Below are 17,071 nucleotides of genomic sequence, written 5' to 3' on the forward strand. Positions count from 1 at the left end.
TTATTTTGCTCCGCCACTAGGAGACAAGAAATTAATTCAGAATATTTCTGGAAGCCTTTTTCACAATATTATGTCTGCAGGACAACATTATTTGTATGGAAAGTTGAGTATTTCTTTTCTAACATTTCTGCATCAGTAATCTTCTCTCCACATAAATTCAATTGTGAAGTGATTCTGAACATGGCCGAGTTATAATCACTAACAGACTTAAAGTCTTGCAATCTTAAATTCAGCCACTCATAACGAGCTTTAGGCAAAATCACAGTTTTCTGGTGGTCATATCTTTCCTTTAGATTGGCCCAAAGAATTTGAGGGTTCTTAACAGTCAAATATTCAGTCTTTAGACCTTCATGGAGGTGATGGTGAAGGAAAATCATGGCCTTGGCCTTATCTTATGTACTTTCTTCATTTCCCTCCTTAATAGTCTCACCAAGACCCTTTGCATCTAAGTGAATTTCAGCATCTAGTACCCATGTAAATAGTTATTTCCAGTGAGGTCCAGAGCCACAAATTCGAGTTTTGTAAGATTTGACATTATAAAACTATAAGACAAAATATACAAATCAATAATGTAAAATAAGGCATGTTAATATGCAAATGAAATAGATCAACTTGTTACCCTTACTTCACCTAAGCGTCTTTCGGCAATCTTTAAGGAAAAAATTGTTGGCCTTGATTTCTTGTATTAGAGACTCGTGCTGATAACGTGTTGTGAAATAATAAAGAAAGAATAAACTAAAATGTGATAGAAGAAAGAGTGTATCTTCTTTTTATATATATTTTTCATGAGTACATGAGCCCCATATATATAGGGGTTAAAAGTAACTCTCTAATTATTATAGGGCATGTAAAGAGTCATGACATTTTATCTCCCATATTAATGGGGTATAGGAAAAGACTCATAACTTATGGGGTATAGGAAGAGTTTTATAACTTATGGGGTTGATAATGACATCCACATAAATATTTCATAACAGTTATGAATAATTCTTATTTATAGAGTTAAGAAAATGAAAGTTGCAAAACTAAATAACTAATAGGAGTAATAAATGATATTGTAAGTTACAAAGGCTTCAATATTTATTTTATAAGTTAATGATTTTGTTATTGTTTGTGATTATAAATAGTGAATGAGAGTTTACTATATTTTTGAAAAAAGAAATAAGAAATATTTAGTGTTACAAGAAAATGCTAAGAGAAAACTTCTTAACTACTTTTATATATGATTCATCAAGTTAAGCTCTCAGAACATCCAAAGAGTGAAGACAACCTAAGAACTTTGTCATTATTTGGGTGTTTTTCTACTTCTACTTTGGTGGAGTAATATGGCACATCTTTTACGAAACATATCTTAGATAGCAAGTTATTTTTAAAGAAGAGTTTTTCCTGAGTAAGGGTTATTCTAACCTATTCTAAACATAAGTTGTTCTTAGTAGAGGTTGTTCTGAACATGAGTTATTTTACGGTGATGTTTTTTTTGAAAGAGTTTGTCCCGAATGATGGCTCTTCTAAAAAAAACAACCAATTGTTCTAAACATAAGCTGCTCTAAATAACGACTATTTTAAATATGGTTGTTCTTGAAACACAACTATTCTAAATAAGAGTAGTTATGAACATTAATTATTCTCAATTGGAGTTGTTTTGAAATGACAAGTACATCAATGACGGTTCTAAATTAGAACATTGCTTTGAACATAGTTGTCCCAAACATAGCTAGTCACAAATAATAGTTGTTCTATACAACAACTATTTTAAATAAGAATTGATCTTTCGAAAGAGAAATTAATTGAAACAATGCTGCTAATTTTTTCGAGTTAACTTTGCTATTAATCTTGTAAGCGTAATTTCTTGAAACATAATTTTATTTATCTTAGAGAAAGATAAAATATTAATAGTTAAAATTTAAGTATTTAAAAAAATTTTAAAGTAATTTTTATAATTATTTTTTAAAAGAAAGGTATATATATAATTGATTTTTTAAAAAGCAATAATTTTAAATTTGTAACAGAGTGATAGTTTTTAGAAAGAGTGGAAAGTTTTTATTAAGGTATGAATTCTTTAATAATAAATAAAAATCAAATGACATAACTACTTTCTTGTATATAAGTATCTGATTTATGAAGTATTTTAGGTTTTTTTTTATTTATATTTTTCATGTTTTCAAGATTCGTGATTGTTCCTTTTAATAATATCATCGAATTCTCTTTATCTTCTTAATAATACACACTACACTTGTGTTGATAATATAATATCGAAATTCTTTTGGTCGATTTAAAGACTAATTAATTAATAGTATAGATAAAGCAATCTCTTTACATAAATGTATACATAAATTCCGTGATACATAGGCTATGTTGTCATAAGATATTAACACACTCAACAACGAAAAAGTTGGATTAAAATATAGAAACCACATCACTGACCAAAATAAGTAAATGGAAGTTGAGACAATATGAAATAACTCTGATTTTATAATCTTCTCAATCTATTCTTACAAGAATTTAGGAATGAGCCAACTTGAGATTCGCTTCCCAGGAAATTAAAATGGATTACAAAAGGCAATACAAATTTACTAGATAGAAACTAGTGGCTTTTCTTTTCATGTCCTAAACAACTTAACAGTTGGATACAGACTCCGTGAACACCGCGACATGCTTTCTCCGAATTCTGTATATCATGCAGGAATAAACATTGTATATATATACATAGAGCTTATCAGCAATCAATTTTTGCGATCTAAACCCAGCTTTTTCCACGTGGCGTGCTGTGTATTTGTACAACTTCACCCTGAAAAAGCTGAATGACATGCTGGATTTGAGAGAATTGATAGACCATGTTTGTTTCATGTACTTCTGATGTGTTCCATCAGCTGCAAATGACCTCTACAGAGAGTTTCTTCATTACATTAGGACACGGGTCTCCTCCGAACATTTCGGGTGCTACTGTCACTGAGCAGAAGTTTTGCCCAACACACAGCTGCAAGGACGAGGTGATACAAGTAAATGTATATGAGCAATGAAACAAAGAGCTCTAAGAAAGGCAGCAACAACTAAAGTGCAGATGAAGTAAAGCTAACTTGGCCAGCAAATGTAGATGTCTAGTTACTTGCATATATGCAATAAGGCAAATGTAACATACCCTATTAAAAGCGTCATAAGAGTGATAAGCATGACAGCTTCCTTCGCGGTAGCTTCCGCAGACCCCTTCTGGTGTTCCAAAGCTCGCAAACTTTACCGCCGAGATTTTCTGCCCCATGTCACACTCTAAATGGACTTTTGGCCTCAGGGGTTTGTCAGCTTTACCAGAGGCGTGCATCTGGTAATTCATTAGGGTTGGTTGCCACTCATAGATATCGGCACAAACACTGTCGGTTTCTCTGTGAACCAAAGAAATCGCATTGGGGTCACCACCCCATTCCTCAATCACAACCAACAAATTCCCTGTTGGGTTGAGCCATGAACGAGGAACATGATACCTAAACATTATAGTATTATATCACTAGCCAATTTATCAACAATTCCTTGCTTTCAAGAGAAACTTCAAGCAGACTGATTTGTTTACTTACCATCTTTGAGATGCCTCCCCACAATTAGTTCTACATTTGTACTCATCATAAGTTCCAGCATAATTACAGACACTGCAATTTCCAGATGCTTTATATGCTGGCCAGTGGCGTCCAATGCTCTGTCCATTTATCCAAATCTGACCTTTTCCCATACTCCGCATATCTAAAGCCAATGGAGCATTTCCAGCTGGAGCATTGAAAGTTGTCTGCAAAATTAAAGAATGTCAACTAATGCAGACTGAAGGTAGCATTCACGTGCAGTTTCATTTCTTTTTTTGTTTTCGGTGAAAACACCATGCAATCAGAACTGTCAACAATAGCTTTCTTTATAGCTATAGGAATTAATAGAAACTGGTTTTATTACTTTAGATGCATTTTGAGATATTTACTTTGTACCATGTCAGTGGCTGCCTTTGTGCCACTAACGACCCTTCTGCCCACTCCACAGATGAACTACCACTTAGAGAATGAAGATTCAATGCTTCCCCCTTAAGGCCAATCTGCAAGGGAATAAATAACCAAATAACTCACTAGCACATAAGGACAACTTGAGAAGAAATACTAGCATGCAAGAGGAAGACCTTGTAAGACCATTTCTGCCACGAGAGATCTCTCCTTCCCTCATTGAGGCCATTCAGTGTAACCGGGCCAAGAACACCGGCATTCCATGTCTCAAAATGTGGACCAACGTTCTGCATTCAAACCAAATATTCAGTCAGTCAAAGAAATTCCAAAATCACAAGAGCAGAGAAGGAGAGAGAGAGAGGGAGGGAGGGAGAGCGCATACCGGAAGACCAACAGCAATGCTTAGAAGTGCAATTTTATTGATACCAGCTCTCATATTTACACCTTGGCTGAATGTTAGTTTCGGGAATTCTAGACTTCCATAAGAACTTCCTGACAGAATCAATTGGAGGGAAAAGGAAAAATATGAGGGAAAGAAATACTAATTATCTTTTAAACAATTAGATGGCGCAAGTCTTCCAATTTCTTTTTTTTTTTTCTTTTGTGTATTTAACTTGAATAACCGAGCATTGTGATTTACATACTTTCCAATTCTTTCCCTTAATAGGCAACATGCTAGAACTCAACCTAAGTTGAAAGCTAAAAGTATGGCACTATATTTCCAGCAATTACTAAATATTGCTATCATCTGGACTGGTTCAAAACAAATTAGAACCAACGATAAGCTGACCTGATAGTTGCCCATTGACAAAAACATGCAAAGCATGGCCAGCTGATAAGATGGTAAGAATGGGAGATTTTCCATTCCTGAAGAATTCTTCATCGGGATCAATCTCAATGCTGGGGATGGAAAAAGTACATATAGAGCATTAGAAATTCAAATGCAAGTAATGGAAACAAGTCCAATGAATAGAAGAACTACTGGTTTGCAATAAATGAGTTGAATAAAGAATGAGATTGAGAATTGCAAAGAGATATTACTATTCACTACTTACTCTGTTGTGTACCACAAATAATCAGTCGCATCTCGGGTTGTATTTATCTGCTCCAACAGCCCAACCATTGTGAACGAACTGTCAGCATCAGAAGCTGTCTCTTCACTATATGCCTGCCAAGAGAATCCCCATGCAGCGGAACAGGGACCATTTTCTTCCGTGCAATTTGGGCACCAACCTGTTATAAAAAGTTTCTTATAATGTTGAAGTTACACTTATTTCGTACAGTCAACAGAAAAAAGAAAAATCTTAGGTTGGTTGCTCTGGAATTAATTCTATGTAAAAGCTGCAATGTGGAAACCATCTAAATAATAGCATGCTGCAAGATGCTAGCCAGAAATCAGCCTAGCCACATAGTACTGCTGAAAACAGGAATAAAACTAGTTTCAAGTAAATCAAATCTTGCTTCTTACCCTTGCAGTGTTATACACAGTATTCTTGCAGTCAGGAAGAATGCTGATAGACCAAGGTGGCAGGTTGTAGTTCATGTCCCTAAAGGCAACTTTTGCAAATGATTTAGGGTCATAATTTGCAAGGAAAGCAGCACAACCTCCGGATTTATAGTTGAATACATGAGCCTGTATGTTTAGAATGGAATTTAAGTGTAAGTTTTGCATCCAAAACAATCCAAAGTAGGATCGAGGTTCATAAATATAAGTCATAGTAACCTCCTGATGGACTCCAAGTTGCATCACTGTGGGATCTCCAGATACTAATGCTGATTCACAGAGCTTTATCGCTCGATGCAAATCTTTCAAATGGCCCCACTTGGGTTGCCTCAATAGTCCTGCATGACAAGAACCAATTCTCCTTCAAAACAACCACAAGGACCTAATCCCTAAAAGTACTTTCACTAAATATGAATGCTAAAAGGACCATTGATACTTTGTGCATACCGTATTCATCAAGAGGAGCATCATAATCATAGCTGGTAGCAATGAAAGGACCCCCAGCAGTTCGGCCAAAATTTGTTCCTCCATGATACTTACAGCACAAAAGACAAGCGTATGAGACTCACTCATCCAGTGATTTAAGTTGCTAAATTGAACAAAACATTAAAAAGAGACTTTGATTACCATATAATAATTAATGAACGATCCTCCTGTCTGTATAAACCTTGCAACTGAAAATGCCATGTCTTCAGCGGGTCTATAAGGAACTGCCCCCCCAAACTCAGTAAACCTAAACAGTAAAAAAATAAAAGTTAAAAAGAACCATCAGCAAGGAGACACCCTTATCATCTAGTTAACCTGTAGTCCTTCCAAGAAAGGGAGAACAGCAAAAAGAAAAAAATCTGGTGTAGACAAAAATAGGCTTACCAGCCTGTCCAGGCTTCAGTCCACATCTTTGGTTTGTAGGCCTTGTTAGGCGAAAAGTAGTCGCAGTAGAAACCATTGCAGGTGTTAATCTGTTGGAAGAAAAAATAATAATAAATTGAAAGCTCAAAACGAATTCAAAAGAATACCTCATTGTGCACAGAAACACGTGATAAGATTAGATTATTCCAGTAACCAAAAAGTTCAACAAAAACTTACAAACACCACTGCTTTGACATTTCCAAGCATTAAAAACGCATGTCACCGACACCACTAACCATGTAAGTCCAAATAGGCACAACACTAAATGATGAAAGGAACATGGTCATCCAGTCCAACAAGAATAAAATATACACTCTTAACATATAATACTAGGAAAGAGCAAAGCTGAGCCATGTGCAATGATGAATAATATATCATTAGACAACACACTGCTCACTAGAAACCACACTAAGGAAGATCAAATATAATATGACTGGCCATTAAGATTGGATATGGAACATGACAAGAAAAAGGTTAAAAGATAAATAGGCGTAATATACTCACAATAGGATCGGGTGCATCATCTTGCTTGCACATGACCCATGGGACACCAGTGCCTAGTCTCACAGCCATTTTAGCTGCCCAGTCGGTGTAAGCTTTACCAGGTTCTCCGATTTCATATTCCACCGGCCCGTATTCATTTTCAATCTGTCAAAAGTAGAAATTATAACTAAACACAAACGGATGGCTAATATCCATATCTTAAACCAAGAAAACTTAGAAAAAAGTGCCAGATCCAGAAATTAACTACAACCATATAATGTACCCATTGGCCTACCTGAGATAGAATAATAGGACCTCCTTGAGACTCGAATAACCTTTCTGCTTTCATCATATTCACAATCATTTTTGTAAATCTTCGCATTTGAGCCTTCATCATATCAATTTTGTAAGTATAAAATAAAAAATCCAGAACAGAAAGAGGGGAAAACTTATCAAATTTATGATATATATATATCTCAAAAGATTAAACTAGAAAAGAAAATTAAATGAATAAAACGAAAAACATTAGATGGAGTAGTGGAAATTGGCTAACCTTGAAAGGCCCATTGTTTGTTCTGAAATTGATACCGGGAATGTACTTGAGCCACACAGGAAAACCTCTGAAATATAAAATAAAAACCATTGCTTGAGCTACACTTCATTGCGAATTCCTTCAGATTTTTGGAAAATAAAACCATTTTAGCATTACCCAAAGTTCCACTCAGCACAGACATAAGGACCAATCCTCAGGTGAACATAGAGGCCTGCTTGCTTCACCAGCTTAATAAATTTGACCAAATCGTAGTTGCCTTCGAAATAATACTGAAGTAACAAAAAAAAGAAGTAATTTTCAGAAAATTTTATGCCATTAGCTCTATAAACCAAGGGAAAAGCTTCTTCTTTTGTTTTTTTAATGTTGCTTTTTCGTTACTTTGCCAGGAGCAGGCTCATGGCCATTCCAGAAAACATATGTCTGGATCACATCCAGCCCTCCTTCTTTAGCTTTCTTTATAAGATCTGGCCACATCTGTTTAGAAAAAAAAAGAACTAAGTTCAAAAGCATCTTCTTAAGAATCAAACACTTACAACATACTACATTAACAAAATGAAATACGTGTATGCAACAATGCATACAGAGAGAAGAAACTTTAGAGCCTTAGATACACCCAGATGAAGAAATGCATCAAAATGCTAAAACTTGGGAGTTTTGAGGAAATAAAAGAGACCAAAGAAGTAGATTTTGTGGCAAAAAAAAAAAGAGAGTAAAAGGTTCACCTCAGGTGAGCTTCTTGCGTAGTGAATGGATCCAGAAATGAGGATCCTTCTTTGGCCATTAATGGTGATAGCTTTACTGTCATAGGAAACAGTAGAAGAAACTGAACAAACCCAGGAAGCTAACAGAACAACCAACCAATAATTCCACATTACAGGAAACTTGGAGTTTGAATCCATGGCCAAAAAAATTGAACAACTGACCCTTTTGCTTACACAAAGCAATGCCCTTTTTTTTGGGCCTTAATTACACTTTATTTTATTCCCTCCAATCTAGAATGATTGAAGATGAAAGAGACGGAAAGAAAAGAAAAAGAAGAGAAAAGAGGGACAATATAAACAAAACAGCTAGCTCCTAGCTGGTTTAAAGTATTGGATTTTGTCCAATTAAGGATCTTTCTTTTTTTTTTTTCTCTCTTACATGAGAGACTTAACACATTGCAATGAGTGAAGAGCAAAATAAGGCTAAAGGCACACACATTATAGTGGGTTTCCTTTCTTTTCTTTTCTTTAGATTTGAAGATGCGATGACAGAGCTTCGATTTTAGCAAATGACGAAAGTGTTGGGCAGCTGCATATTATAAATATAGAAGACATGGGCATGGGGGGGGGGGGGGGGCAGAGTGGGACCCTTTTTTGAAGGCCTTTTGACCCCACGCTTCGGGCCTCACTTTTCACAATTGGGCGGTGCTTTAGTACTGCCAAGGCATTCGTGTCCTTTTTCTTCTTTGGAAATTATTAGTGAAATGTGAGAAATGTAAAGCTCTGTTTTGCTTCGCTGTGCATAAAATCTGGCCTTCTTTCTTTCTACATTTTTTTTATCCTAATTATTATGTTAGCATTCTTTTTTTCTTTCGAACACAAAGGCTGTTTAATTACAGTTCATGTTCACAATTAAGATATAGAAAATCAAAGAATGATTCTCAATCAAATTCAATTCATAAAAATTTAATAGTTGGTCGTTAAATACTTAAATTTTTGTTGATATGGTGTTAACTGTTATTGAATCAACTATCGTAATAAAAAATTTAAAAAAAAATTTAAATTTTTTTAAATTATTAAAAGTTATGAATCTAAAATCAACTTTTTGACAAATTAATATCCAAGTTTATTTGAATTTAAAGATCCATTTATTCAAGTTTATTTTAAATATTGTTTTTAAAATTATAAAATATCTGTAATTTTTAAAGAGAGAGAGAAATGGTGGTTTCTTAATTTTTCTTGTTATCTCACAATAACTAAATCTCAATTTCTTTTTATCTCACAAACAACATCAAAGAAAAGAGAGATTTACCTGTTATAAAATAACAAGAAAAACAAGTAATTTGTAACACCTTACATTCATTCTCAAAGACAATTGGATATAGAGTGCCATATACATCGCAGCAGTGACTTAAAATGAACATACAAACAACATATAAATACAACTACGAATTTAAAACACGTTAATCAATGCGTTGATAGTTTATGTATCAATATGCGGCCACGTTACAATTACTAGGCTAAATATCAAAATACAATGTCATGTCTCGAGACATGTCACCATTGTTCTAGGATTTCGACTTTAATGTTTTATGTCTTGAGATATTGTATCCATGTCTCAAGACATGCACATACAATTTTACTCTTCTTGTCTCGAGACATGTTCCTGTCTCATGGCAAGAACTCAAAAAATGCAAAAAATGACATTCAAATCATGCAATCATGTGTCTAGTCATTACTAACCATATCAAACATAATTCCGAAAGTTATGCAAACAAACTTGGTATATCAAAACAAATTTAAAACATGAAATTTCATAATCTAAAACACACCAAATAAAAAATATAACCATGCAAGTAAAATGAAAAGCTAAAACATATTGCATGCTATTAATTTCTTCAACATAAAGTTAATATATGAATGTCTAAAGTTACCATATAGCACTAGCACGTTTCAAAACCTCAAAATAACAAAAATCAACATCAAGTCCACAATAGGGTAATCAAATACCATAACTCAAAATCGTAGTACACGCCATACACTACTAAAAAACATAAAAGACTTTACGAACAATAATTACGCAACTAAGATCCCACTAGATGATACTATCCAACACTTGATTCACTCTTGAATCACCTATAATTTGGGCACAAAACAAAAATTTGCACACTAAGCTTTCCTTAAAGCTCAGTGGTGCATACCAACAATTCAATAATATTATATATACCAACCAAATTAAAAGCATACTAACAATTAACATATCAATCATTTTAGCATAATTAAATGACATTTAACTTAAAAGTTCATAATCACTTCAACCATACACAACTATAATGTACATTTATTCAAAGACATTCCTTAAAAGTACCTATACAACACAAGTTCTCATATTGTAAATTAACATCAAATCTCAATAAATCATGTCACATATAAACATTATTCAAAGTTTGCCCCCATTAAACAAATATGAAAGAAGAGATTCGAATACACATGTAATCCTCCAAACACATTAAGCATCCTTTCGAACACACCAAATATGTGCAAAGCACAATAATAAGCCATCTAATAACACCAAAATACTGCATATTAGTGCCATAATATAACCTTTTGAAATGCATAAGCAAGTCAACCCAAATACATCACATCACAAATGCAAATATCACATGGCATGCCAACTATACTCAAAGTTTCATTCTAAATTGTTTAATAGGACTTAATAACATAAATTACATATTGTTTGCTTAAGAAACATGCATTAGCATGACAAAACAATAGCATAACATATCAATAACCAACAATCAACAAGTAACTCGATGAATGTAATGACCCGAATTTCAATGGTGTTGAAAAATGTGGTTTCGAAACCTCATTTTTGCAAACTGAATCCGTAAATATAAAATAATAATATTTACAAAATTAATATAAATTATATTGAATTTTGATTAAGTAATTTAACCAAAAAATTAGTTAATTGAGGCTTAAGGACTAAATTGTAAAAATCCAATAGCTATATAGTTTTAATTAGAAAAAGACTTGAGGACTATATAGCAATTATCCAAAAGACCGAAATAGTAAATAAACGAAATTATAACATGAGATAGTGGATTTTGATGATGATTTCCGTTAAAAGAGCAAACTATGATTAAACTAAGATTAATTAAACATAAAATATGATTAATTAAACTAATGAATCAAACTAATTAATCATTAATCAAACTATATAAGCAAATAGATAGAGGAAAAATATCAGAAATATCATCATCTTCTTCATTTACACCATCCACCATAGCTAAAGTAGAGAAGAAAGCTTCAAAAACCCTTGTTACATTCGACAATTAATTCAATTAATTCCCTAAGCCATTTTTCTTTGATTTTTAGAGATTTATGATCATGTTAGCTTGATTTAGCTAGCTCATGTATCAATTTGTTCAATTGTTAAGATTTTAATAAGTTTCCATTGTTGAGAAATTGATTAATTAGGCTTGAAATTGATAGAAATTAAGCTTAGATAATGGTAATGTCTAAATTGTAAAGCTTAATAAGCTTGGTTATTAACTTTGTAACGTTAGGGACCAAATTGAATAAAGTGAAAACTAGCCATGAAATTATTATAGGAATAGAAAGTATAGGGTCTCTAATGAGTGAATGTGAAACCAAATTTTGACCTAATTCTAAATATCGAAAGATATGCAAATCCCGAGTTTAGGGACTAAATTGTATAAAATGAAACATATGATTGACATTATATTTGAATATGAATTGGATGAAAATTGATATTGATTATTTGATGTATTATCGTATGATAGCATGTTTATTTTGCATATTTTACATGTTCAAGTCAATTAAATCTTGAAATAATTCTTGCTAAATTAGTGATTTTGTGTTTAAATATTGTCAAGAATGAAATTTGGATGTTTTAATTCAAACACAAGCAGAAAATGATTAAATTGGAGCATGAGAAATAGAAGAGGGGCTAAATCAGAAATTTGGAGAATTTAAGGGCTAATCAGATTTTTTTGACTTTGTAAAAGCCATATTTATAAAGGAAAATCTAATATTTTATTTCATGTAATTAGTGGGTAGGTGGGTTAGCTAATTTTAGTTTATGGTTTGTGTATAAATAGGTGTATAATGGACTTGAAAGGATACACTTGGCTCACTTGAATAGGCTGGAAATTGAATTGAAATTATTTTTATTCTTTCTATTTCATGCTTCAGTAGGCATACTGCCATTTTCATTTCATTTCCTTTTTCTTTGCAAATTTGGCTTAATTGCTTCCCAAGTCCCTTTCTGTTTCCATCTTTCTCCATTACCAGTAAGTCCACTTCCATAATCAATAAAGCATGATTAATTTCATGCTTCACTAAATTTCTAACTTAGCTTTAGGCTGGTATTCTTTCCGGTCAAGAATTGTCAAAAATGAATCCGCACTAAAAATCTTTCATAACGGTATTCACCATATCTCCGGAATATAGGATGGTACAAATGCATCCCTTATAGTTAGTTCAATTTCAACACAAAGTGCATGTTGGGTTGGAGTCGTTTTCGTGAATAGTTAGAAAGACGAGTCAACAGTGTTGTATTCGGATTCCCACAAACAAATTAGTGTGTTCTGGTGGGGTCATACTAGTAGGATTTTCGTCAAGGGAGATAGTGACCGGATTTAAATGTCCCACGCGGTTGAGGCTGTTAATCCGAGTTGGATTCTTCAGAATGCAAGACTGTTGGGGTCTTGAATTGAAAACGCATGTATCACGATTAGACAATTGGTAATGGTTGATTTGCAAGTTGCACCGGAATCAACTACGAAATAAAGAATTGGCGGCTAGGACGTTTTTTTATTGTTATAACTAGTTTACGGTTTGAAAGAAAAAATTTATTTTCAAGGATCGATTCAGAAACTGAAATTCTCCAAGTCTAAGGCTAAGGCTTTATATTTCTGTTTACGAAATTCAAATAACTTTTTTATTTTATCTTATTTTCAATTAATATAATTGTTTATTTCTACTGTCTCACTTTTTCTAAACATTTTCACCTCCCCTAATTTATTTTGTTTTTTTACTTTTCAGCGAGTTCATTTCAAGTTGCGGGCACAACTATAGCCACGACATAAATCATGTTCACAAAAAAAAAGGAATTTGGATAACAATAACCAATCCCTGTGGATTCGACCTTACTACTTTTTACAACTATTTAGAGTTAATTTGTCGTAGAAATTTTTATTTGGTGGTTTTGACGCCCATCATTGTACATAGCTAAAGACGGCATCGAGCCATCAAGAAGGAAAGGAAATGTGAGAGTCATCGACAAGTTACACGAGATTTTACTTTGTACTTTTATGATTCGAGATCAATCTATTCAATTGCATGTTCATGTTAAATTGCATGATTGAGTATTGACGTGAGTATATAATGATCATATGAATTGATTCATTTTGATTGATATTGAATATCGAAATAGAAAACTAAATTGAATAAAATAGAAAGTAACTTGAGTTAGTTGAAACATGATATGTAATATGAAAGTGATTGAAATATACTATATGATATTGAGTGTATATGAATTAAAAATAATGATATATGAATTGATTATATAATGTGCTTGGATATTTGGTACCCTATTAACTGTTTGGGTTGTATCAGATATAGTTGGCATATCATAGGATTAGATTGTGTATGGGTTTATGCACTTTATGCACCAGGGTGCACTTCGTGTGCCAGGATGTGCTACATGTGCAAGTATGCACTATGTGTGCCAGTTTCCCTTGCTTCGATTTATTTGATGATATACTTATGTACTAGATTAGTAAGTTAGTTGGACGATCCATGTAGCCGTCCGAGTCTGAGTCAGGTTAATTGAGATTATAAAATGTAATATTGGAAAATGACATTGATTTGATAATATGGAAACTATATGTATGCATATATGTAATTCTAGATAAAGAAAGTATATAAAAGATTGTACAATCCTATTAGAATCGAGCCTTAGGGGCCAAATTGATTACGAATGAGTCAATAGACTTCGGAACGAGAATCAAATGGTAAGTCGAATGGTTAACTGGAATTGGTTGAATATGGAAATTGAATAGCTTATTATTAAAGGTATAAATGTTTGAAACCTAAATGGTATTGAATGTTTTAAATGGCACATAGATTGACACTTTTTAAATGGTATGATTTGATGAATTCAATTGCAAATGTTAGGTGAATCGATGTACAACTTGCCATAGGAATATATAAATATATATGATAATGGAATTACTTGGCATGATATGATACATATTGGTTAGACATTGAGATTGAATTCATTGTGACCATTTGCTAATGTTAATGTCGTATTATCTTGAATCATGAAAGTATCATTGAGCATTATCCTTTAGCATACGGTTTGTTTATTCTGTGCATAGGTATAGGTGATTCTTGAAGTCTAGAGTGGTGAATTCAACACCCATATTGTAGTTCTCGACTCAACAAAGTTTGTATAGTTCTTTTCATTTTGATAAATGGCATGCACCTAGGATTGAGCTAGTTCTAAGTTATAAATGGTCAATTATGTGTAAACGAGTAGTGGATGAACGAAAAGGATAATGGTTTATGCATGAGAAAGGTCTTTTTGAATTTGAGTTGTACATTTGAACTTGTTAATTGTGTTGAAATGTCATTTTAGGTCTTAAGACCAATTATACCTTGTTATATGCTAGGTTGAAACAATAGGGGGTTGGAGTTGTAATATTTTGCCTACAGAGTCGTGATACCACTCCATGGATGTCGTGACACTAGCTTTTAACATCGCAATGTCCCCTGTTTGATGTCGCAACACCATCTTGGTGAAGTTTGGAAACTTTGCATTCTAGTCCTCAAGTTGTCAAGCTTGCTTACTATTTTGGAGGTCGCGGCGTTGCAACCCTGAAGTTGCGACTCCAACCTGAAATATTTGAAAATTTTACAGCTTAGTCCTACTTTGACCTCAGGATAATAAATAAGCTTTCGTAAGCTCGTATGAGACTAACAAATAATTATGTATCATATTATAAACATGTAATATACAATGAACATTATACACAAGCACATAATTCCAATACAAGTATCAAAATTTTCATTGCAAACCAACATTTAGCATAATTAACGATTTGAATTAACAAATCTACCTAAGCTACTAATTTAGAAAGTATATGGAGTATATTGAATGTTTAGATTGCATAAACTGAACTGCCTAAACTTTTATTACTTTCTACTTTCTCTTAAGTTTCAAAGTTCACCAACCTCCTAAACTTCAATTTTAATGCCGAAACAAAGTTTAAAGGCGTGTTTGATAAATTGAAATTTTAAATGCTAAAAAATTATTACTTAAATTCTATTGGTAAATTTTATAAGTGTTAAATTTATATTAGAGAATTGTTTGGTAAACTAGTAAATTTACGTAGTTAATATAATTATGTTGTTTGATAAAGGTAAATATTGATTTTAAAAAATTATTTATTTTTAAGTTAATCTTATCAATAGTTTTGGATAAAAAATACATACAATAGCTTGAATATCTCATTTAAAAAAATTATTTTAATTTTTTAATAAAATAAAGTTAATTTAATATATTTTAAAATTAAGTGATAAGTAGCTACCTACTTATTTATTTTATTCAATACTTTTTTTGTGGAACATTTTATATTAAGTAAAAAAGTTAAAATCATTATCTAAAACATTAAATGTTGAAAATTTTGTATAATTTACCAAAAATAGAAAAAAAATTAAAGAACAATTAAAGACCCTAAATCAAATGAAATGATAAAAGTGAGATTCCCTTATTGCTTCCTAAAACCATTCAAGAGTACTCAACCTATCTTCCAACATGAAATCTAATATTTTAATAATGATTTAGAACTCAAAAGAACACAATCTCCACTAAGAATATATGATTTTCTCTCTCTAGAATTCTCACTCTACCTCATCAAAATTTAAGCAACAAATCAAGCTCTTCACTTAAAAATCCAACATAAATGGACAAATTCAAGTTGAAATCTAAAGAAAAGGTTTAAAAATCATTTTACTTTGTTGAAATTAAATGAATTTAATCAAGAATGAAAGCAAAATGTTTGAGAGAGACAATTGAATCCACAAATTTTCAAGTGTTTTCGTTAGTAAATGGTCTTTCAACTATAAATTATCTTGTGGCCAAATTGCTAATGGGCCCTTGGTCAAATAACACATTTAATCACCTTACATGCTCTATATCACATTTCTACACTTGAGACATTTGCCTCAACAATTTTGATTCTCTTATGAATACTCCATACCTCAAAACTCTATCTAACTACTACTTAGTTCTCACTAATAATGAACTACAAAACCGACCCACTACTTGTTCTTGAAAGTTTTAACTTCTCGAAATGTCTCGGATTATTGCTTTCAACAAATTACTAAATTTTCCACATTGAAAAATTTCAAGTCATTATAAAATCACCATTTTAATTTTTAATATTTCTTTTACATTTTTAATAATGTTTATTTTTTTTATAATTTAAAAATATAGACCAAAGAATCACTAGATTTAAATGAATTTTGGTGTCTATTTATTCAACTTTCATTCTAGACTTAATTTTTTAATTAAAGTGAATCATTGCATCAGCATCATGATAGTGGACTCAACATTTGTTAGTTATCACATACCAACTATTAAATCTAGCAATAAATAATGAATTTTGTTAACTGAAGGTCTCAATTAGGTACAAAAGGTTAGGAGGGGTTTAATTGAATTTTGTCAACTGCAATTAGGTGCAAAAAGTACTTTAGGAGCTTGTTATATTATTAAGCCTTTAACTTTTTTATTAGGATTGAGTTCAACTTCATTCGGTCGAGTTTCTTAGATTTTTTTGGTAGGTTCACAATAATTCAGTTTGATTTTTTTTATTTTTTATACTAATTTGAATTTTGAGTTTTTAATTTTATTTTCACA

The 17,071-nt window shown here is 32.3% G+C and overlaps 1 protein-coding gene across 1 annotated transcript; it reads right to left on the reverse strand.

Moving 5' to 3' along the window:
- Nucleotides 1-2,454: 2,454 nt before the first annotated feature.
- LOC107950667 (beta-galactosidase 1) lies at nt 2,455-8,679 on the reverse strand. Its single transcript, XM_016885552.2, is given in 20 exon segments — nt 2,455-2,977; nt 3,140-3,476; nt 3,567-3,772; nt 3,956-4,066; nt 4,148-4,258; nt 4,354-4,463; nt 4,762-4,871; nt 5,027-5,163; nt 5,166-5,204; nt 5,440-5,604; nt 5,695-5,813; nt 5,923-6,010; nt 6,103-6,208; nt 6,346-6,434; nt 6,889-7,032; nt 7,163-7,255; nt 7,421-7,487; nt 7,577-7,689; nt 7,799-7,894; nt 8,143-8,679. Coding segments are annotated over 20 exon segments (2,529 nt in total). The 5' UTR covers nt 8,320-8,679; the 3' UTR covers nt 2,455-2,866.
- Between the last annotated feature and the right edge of the window lie 8,392 nt (nt 8,680-17,071).

This window comes from Gossypium hirsutum, chromosome A02 (assembly GCF_007990345.1).
Source record: "Gossypium hirsutum isolate 1008001.06 chromosome A02, Gossypium_hirsutum_v2.1, whole genome shotgun sequence".
NCBI classification, from domain to species: domain Eukaryota; kingdom Viridiplantae; phylum Streptophyta; class Magnoliopsida; order Malvales; family Malvaceae; genus Gossypium; species Gossypium hirsutum.